We start from the raw sequence: 8,202 nt of genomic DNA, 5'->3' as shown, positions 1-8,202 counted from the left end.
TCTCTATGGCAGCATTGGCATTTGAGTTAGTGTAAAATAACCTCAAACATAAATTGAACGTATACGAAGCCGTCAGTCAATTGAACGCGTATGTGTGTACCGAAGCAACCCACTAGTAGTTTTATCAATAAGAAAAGTAAGAGAATGTTACCTTTTCATTTGAAAACTGTTTATTTTCGTGTTAGATTGGTAGACGATTTCCCGCAAAAGGTTATAAATCTAACCTCCTTTTGAAGAACGTTGCTTACATCTTTAACAAGTAATAATATTTAAGTCGAGACGGCAAGTTGGGTCGGTCTCAACTGAAATGAGATTTGAAGGGATCTTTTCACAGATTTTGGCATGTATTAAAGTTCACCATTAAATGCTTTATATTGATCAATTTAAACATTGGATCTAAAAAGCTGCAATAAAAAACTAGAATAATAATAACAAAAAGAAACCCTCAACAGGGCTCGACCCACTGACACCAGGAGTAAAAGTCTAAGGCTTAGACCACACGGGCATCCGTGCTCATAAAATGAATGATGTATTTTATACTTCATATAGCAATCCTCGTAGTGTCACACAATATAACGACAACAACAGAACTATCCAAATTCGTAAATCGTTTCGCGTTGCAACGCTTTATTATTTTCAGGTTTGTAAATCGTCAAAAGATGCAAATATTGGATTTTTAGAGCATGTTAAATGTTCAGTATTACCGTTTCCTCACAAATATCATAACTACAACGAACATTTGCGTATCTGAAACCATTTTTTGTAATTTGTCAAATTACCAAAACGTGAAAAGGCCCCTTAATATTATAATACATGTATAGGTATGTTTAATTAAATGGTAACTGCAAAATTGCGAACCATCTGTTCTTTTTTCTGGGTAGGTTTTATTACGCCACATTTGTCGTGTATTTACATCGTCGATACTCACGTTCGGTGATACCCAGCTATTCATCTTGAAATCGGTGTATGTTGAATTTTGCCTCGCTCTGGAAAAACTGGTATTGATTCAAGTGCGTAAAGCGACGTCCCAGATTAGCCTGTGCAGTCGGTCTGTGATTAGCCTGTGCGGGATTATCTAGAACGAAACTTTACGCACATGCATTAAGCCCCGTTTACCCATAGCGCGGCGCAATTCTAATGGCCGTTTTCAAAAAAGTTTGGGACGTGCGGAATACGCAACATACCGATTAAATGCAACGGCATTTTGATGTAAGTACTCTAAAGGATATGCTTCAAATACACAACTATACCAAAACGTTATTTATTGTCCGATTTCCTATGCGGTTTGTTGGCATGTTGCTCGGTTAACATTTTCTTATTCAAAGTTTATGTTTAGTGTGTTCACGAGTTGTTGCTTTATGTAAACCGATTCTTAACACACACACAAATAAAATCTGGAAAACTGGACTTCATGCACGTTCTTCCAGTATCGTTCCGTCTTAGTACGTTCGGGCTTCCGTTTAATGGAATTTTTCGTTTAAATGAAGTCTCTTTTGAGCAAACATCCACTTTAGGAGGAAATTCAGAACGAGGCTCAAATATACCCATAATTGACTGTCTCTTATAAAAACATAACGGCTAATATGAGAGGCAATTTGATATTAAGCCCACAACAAAACGTCACCTATGATGAATACTTTCATTAAAAAACGTACACGTGAGATATTCTTTAAATTCGTATCGAATTCCTGAAATAACATCATCATTTAGGTTGATTTGAAATGATTAAATCTTTAAAAAAATGTAACGTGCATGTTTTGTGTAAATGTAATTTAAATGAGTTGTTAGAATAATAATAATTATTTTACAGTGCTTAATATTACATTGTTATAATTTGAATTTATTTGTGTGTAAACAATCGACTACGTCTACGTCTACATCTACGCATTCGTCATCGGATGTATGAGAATAAATTGGTAGAAAGACGCATGTCTCCATGATGATTTGTGCCAAATGAACTGAATTACTTACAGTAATGTAGTCCTACAACGCTTGTTGTAAAACAATAGACGGCCTACCGGAGATAAACTAAGTTCAATAGCATGACGTCACTATATCGATGACGTTTCGTCTTTGTTATATACGTCAATGACATCGAACGTCATGGTAACAAAGTTGGGCATGTTTTGTCAAAGAGTGCCACTCTCGGATGGGTAAGTAATGATTCAGTTATGTATTAATTGTAAGGTAAACAACAATCATATCAGGACGAAAAGAAATCAGCACGAACATAAATATATACCAAAAATGACGTGATAAATGTAGATTTGTCAAGAGAAGGATCAGACTTTGTTACAGTTTGGGACTTTTCTAACGCATCACTTTTCAAACTTGAATATCTCAGTTTATTCATTTATTTAAAATTTTACATACCATCATTTGACTACATTCTATGCAAGCTCACGATAAAATCATTATTTCGTGACGATTGAACGCTTTAGCACGTGGGCTAGGTGTGGTTCCATATTTTTGCACGTGGAAATGTTGAAACGTGATTTAATTCTATTTGTATTTCAATTTAATTATTTTAGGAGGATTCTTATATAAGGAAAACATCAAATTAATTTACAAAACAATATACCGGTAGCTCGTATTAATATTTATGAGCGCAATCGCGCACTTTGTATTTTACAGACTACCTTTCCCACTTGCTAAAGCGTCTGATCGTCACGGATGAATGATTTTATCGTTAGCTTGCACATATTGTAGTCAAACGATCACATGTGCAATTTTAAATAAATATATTTACTCATTACTGAGCTATGCTAGTTTTAAAAAGTATTGCGTTAGAAAAATCACCAATTGTTGTAAATGGCGATATACATGTTATTCCGATTTAATTTCAATTTCATAATAATAGGTAAGGTTTTACACAAGGAAAACATAACAGTAATGAAAGAAAAACAATATGGCTCGTATCAATTATATTTTCAGGAATTATCAGATATGTGTAGAATTATCCATGGTCCAAATTTCAACACAAGCCGTTCAAAAATAAGGGAGCTATATTGATATACATTTACTTTATTGGTGTATACAACAGTTATAACTATGTAGTGAATTCGTATTTGTAAACTTTGATAAAGCCCGTTTGGGCGAAATATTAATAAAAGAGTGTTTTTACTATGATATATTGATATGATAAAGTGCTGTATTAGAAAAGTTTAAACGTATACTCGAAGGTTGCTGATAGAAACATGTTGCCTTTATTGTGTGTGTTTTTTTCACTGAATTTATAAATATATGACCAGCGCTCTAGAAAAACGGCGCTAAATGCATGTGAGTAAAGTGTTGTCCCCGATAAGACTGTCAGCACTGGCTTATCAGACACAACACCTCCCGCTTAAACTGGATTTTCCTTTTTAAACGAAAACTTGCATAACAGCGGAAAGAGTCGTCCCTGATTAGCCTGTGAAGTCCACATCTGGGATTACACTATACGCAGCACATTCATTTTCCCCATTTTTCAAGAGTGCGCCTCATTTTTTCACTAAGCTCGATTTTGTTAACATAAAAAATTCTATACTTCATTGAAAATCAAATAATAACATATGAATGTCAGAATAGATCGTCATCGCAAAGTACTGTTACGTTACACAATGATATAATGTAGACAAGGAACCATTTAAGAAATTTGGAATGTTTACAACTAATTAATAAAATAAATGACTAGTAAATATATTTAGTCCAAAAGTCTTACGATCAGAGTTTTTGCTTGTAAATGGAATTGTATTATCCGATAATATATAAACATTTTGCTATGAAATGCGAAAATACAAGTTAATATATAGCCACGAATTGCTAGATTACAGGTTACATTATTTGAATGAACGATTATCGTACTGATGTTTACTGTTATTAAACGTGTCGACTACCAAAACTTATTATTATAATCATTTTTATATGCTAAAATGTTAACAATAATATTGGGAATATTTAAAAATGCATTAATCAGGAATCAAACTGTTTTCTAAGGAGATAAATCAAGCGTACTGGGCGATTCAGAGCCCTGTCCGTCACTACAAATAGTTCACATTCTACACGCTGTCATTTAAACACCGAGAAGTCACTTGTTCGCTCCCCACAGTGGGAACGTTCTGTCTTCATCTCCCCAAAAGACACCAAGTACTGATGAAACCAGGAAACGGACTCGAGAGCGTTACGATAAGTCTGGGGCTGTTCACGCAATCGAGATACAATAAATATGTTTGAACTAAACGCTGTCAGTAATGCAGATTGTATTGCTAGCTAAATTATCAATGAAAATGTTAACAAATGCTTCATAATTTTTTTTATTTGGATTGACTTTTTATCCATATACGAAGCGATGTCCAGATTGAAATCTATTTTTATGAATATATGACTTCCTTTTATTTATAAAAAATAATGTATTTGGGGTTTGGCTTTTAAAATGCGGTTCCGTTGCCTAGGTAATGCCAACATCCAGCCAGGCGCTCAAACTTAAGAAAGGCGTACTGACGGAGGATGAAGAGCGACCGACGTCGTCGGGACATCGGTCGGGATCTCAGTGCTCTGTGCCGACAGTTGTGAGGTAATATTGAAAGTGCATCTGATGATGATGGAGATAGTAGCGATAGTGATGGTTTTTGTGGTGGTGGTGATGATGATGATTATTATTATGATGATGATTATTAATATAATAATCATCATTATCATCATCATTATCATCATCATCATCATCATCATCATCATCATCATCATCATCATCATCATCATCATCATCATCATCACCACCACCAGCACCACCACCACCACCATCATCATCATCATCATCATCATCATCATCATCATCATCATCATCATCATCATCATCATCATCATCACCACCACCACCACCATCATCATCATCATCATCATCATCATCATCACCATCAACATCATCATCATCATCATCATCATCATCATCATCATCATCATTATCATCATCATCATGATCGAAATACTACTTTTTCTTCTTCTACTACTACTGCTACTGCTACTACTACTACTACTACTACTACTACTACTACTACTACTTCTACTACTACTACTACTACTACTTCTACTACTACTACAACTACTACGACTAAAACAACTATTACTACCACTACCACTGATACTGCTGATAATTGTACCACAACCACCAACAACGATAACCACCACCACCACCACTACTTCTACTACTACTACTTCTACTACTATTACTACTAACAACGAAGTGTGCCCGACTCATTTGATAATGACGTCATTTTGACGTCAAGAAGTTATTATTTCAACGAAATTCTAAAGCTAACTTTTGTTCAAATGTTAACAAAATGACAAATATGCATAACATAAAAAAGATATTATTTTGACATCTACTGAAAGCGAATGATATATTGGAATTATTTTTATATACACATGAAAATTAAAAATACGTCCATTACGGGAGGAAAGGGGAGGGAAAAGCAAGACTATGACGAGCCTCATAATGGGAAAGCTGATCCTTATGTTTATACATAAGAACCTTTCCGCTTATTGGATTGTTCGTTAAGAGGAAGTCTTTTCCGGACCAATATTAAATTTATACGGAGAGCGTCGTCCCTATTAGCTTATGCGGACTACACAGGCTACTCTGAAATGACATTTTACGCACATGCATTTATCCCAGAACGAGGCATAAACAATAACTTAATAATGCACAATTTGTATTCTCGAAGTGGCGTGCGCTGGGCGGGACTGGTTCCTCAACGGAAGTTGATAAAGTTGACAGCCGGCCCACTTCCGGTCGATGTTGGCCCTACACCGCCGGGCTAGACAGATCGTCCATCTCTGCAAAGGTACATGGTCGGTAATTGAATAGAGCCTGTCTTATAGAACATCATACGATATATATGTATGGTCGGTAATTGAATAGAGTCCGTCTTATCGAACATCATACGATATATATGTATGGTCGGTAATTGAATAGAGCCCGTCTTATAGAACTTCATACGATATATATGTATGGTCGGTAATTGAATAGAGCCGGTCTTATAGAGCATCATACGATCTATATATATGGTCGGTAATTGAATAGAGCCCGTCTTTTAGAACTTCATACGATATATATGTATGGCCTGTAATTGAATAGAGCCCGTCTTATAGAACATCATACGATATATATTTATAGTCGGTAATTGAATAGAGCCCGTCTTATGGAGCATCAAACGATACATATGTATGGTCAGTAATTGAAAAGAATCCGTCTTATAGAACTTCATACGATATATATGTATGGTCGGTAATTGAATAGAGCCCGTCTTTTAGAACTTCATACGATATATATGTATGGTCGGTAATTGAATAGAGCCGGTCTTATAGAGCATCATACGATATATATGTATGGGCGGTAATTGAATAGAGCCGGTCTTATAGAGCATCATACGATACATATGTATGGGCGGTAATTGAATAGAGCCCGTCTTTTAGAACTTCATACGATATATATGTATGGTCGGTAATTGAATAGAGCCGGTCTTATAGAGCATCATACGATACATATGTATGGGCAGTAATTGAATAGAGCCCGTCTTTTAGAACTTCAAACGATATATATGTATGGTCGGTAATTGAATAGAGCCCGTCTTCTAGAACTTCATACGATATATATGTATGGTCGGTAATTGAATAGAGCCGGTCTTATAGAGCATCATACGATACATATGTATGGGCGGTAATTGAATAGAGCCCGTCTTTTAGAACTTCAAACGATATATATGTATGGCCGGTAATTGAATAGAGCTCGTCTTATAGAACTTCATACGATCTATATGTATGATCGGTAATAAAATAGAGCCCCTCTTATAGAACTTCATACGATATATATGTATGGTCGGTAATTGAATAGAGCCCATCTTATAGAACTTCATACGATACATATGTATGGTCGGTTATTGAATAGAGCCCGTCTTATAGAGCACCATACGATACATATGTATGGTCGGTAATTGAATAGAGCCCGTCTTATAGAACTTCATACGATATATATGTATGGTCGGTAATTGAATAGAGCCTGTCTTGTAGAACTTCATACGATATATATGTATTGTCGGTAATTGAATAGAGCCCGTCATATAGAACTTCATACGATATATATGTATGGCCGGTCATGGAATAGAGTCCGATCTATATGTATGGTCGGTAATTGAATAGAGCCCGTCTTATAGAACTTCATACGATATATATGTATCACAATTATTTAATTTACGATAACCTCGAAGCAGTTTTCGATTAGCAAAAAGGATATAACTGATGCGATTACTTTAATATGTCAGTATGTAGGATTTGTCTCAATTTATTGAGCGAACTATGCAAACACTTAACTGAATTACGAATAAAGGTATTATAATTTTCAGCGCAAAAATGCAATTAATGGAGACAATAGTGACATGTTTATTATAACAAATTTCACATTGCTATAAAAATATATTTCCTATAGAAGTGCAATAAAAAGTTTTTCACAATCACTACCCAGAAATTTTATTCTTGATCGCGATTTTCTTAATTAAACAAATACTTTGTTTTGGTAAAGTATCCGCTTCGACCATGCGCAGTTAGCTGACTTATCATATTTCAGCAGCCAGTCAGTCCTTTCCAATACCAGAAGTTACTCGCTCTTGGTTTCCGGCCCAGTACCCTCTTGCTGGACCCGGACTGCGTGTATGATGCCACCTGCCACCGCGTCTGTAGTACGCATGCACCGCGATCCCGGAAGGAGAGCCCACAGAAACCGGACGCACCTAGCGGGATCGTGGCACGGGGAGCTGTTGATCCTCAGATGTAAGTATCACGTGTCATAAGTTAATGATTGATGTTCGCTATAAATCTTTCACACGGTATTCTTTTGGGTGTTTGTTTATCGTTTATTCGCTCTCAGGTGCCAGCCTGTATGTTTAGATTACTTTTCCATCCATCGGGCGCTATATAGGAAATAGCACTGCACAAAAAACAATCTTCCCTTTTTCCCATCCCCGATGAAATTTTACAATGCTCGTTCTGGGAATTCTAGGCTTAATGCATTCGCCTTAAGTGTCATTCCCAGATTTACATGTACAGTTCGCACAGGCTAAGCAGGGAAACCGCTTTCCGCCTTACCTGGATTTTCGTTAAGATGACGCTTCCTATTACACAAATTTCCATTAAAGCGGATTGGATTTGCTAAACACAAAAAACAACAACAAC

General features: G+C 36.0%; 1 protein-coding gene across 4 annotated transcripts in view; it reads left to right on the top strand.

The window, feature by feature from the left end:
- The first annotated feature begins 2,094 nt into the window (after positions 1-2,094).
- Positions 2,095-8,202, top strand: part of LOC127874888 (uncharacterized) — a 32,270-nt gene continuing 26,162 nt past the window's right edge. Inside the window, exons 1-3 of one of the 4 annotated variants that reach the window (XR_008047158.1) lie at positions 4,407-4,552; positions 5,700-5,819; positions 7,654-7,800. Coding sequence is in view for 1 of the 4 variants with exons in the window: in XM_052419558.1 (XP_052275518.1) it covers positions 2,104-2,153; positions 7,598-7,800 (253 nt within the window). In the remaining 3 variants the exon portion in view is untranslated. Of the gene's footprint in view, positions 2,154-4,406; positions 4,553-5,699; positions 5,820-7,597; positions 7,801-8,202 lie in introns of those variants that run through there. The other 3 variants (XR_008047149.1, XR_008047148.1, XM_052419558.1) reach the window with 3 other exon arrangements.

The sequence above is a fragment of the Dreissena polymorpha genome, chromosome 1 (genome assembly GCF_020536995.1).
Source record: "Dreissena polymorpha isolate Duluth1 chromosome 1, UMN_Dpol_1.0, whole genome shotgun sequence".
Taxonomy (NCBI): domain Eukaryota; kingdom Metazoa; phylum Mollusca; class Bivalvia; order Myida; family Dreissenidae; genus Dreissena; species Dreissena polymorpha.
Note: the sequence above shows the minus strand (reverse complement) of the source record. Positions and strands in the feature narration are given on the sequence as shown.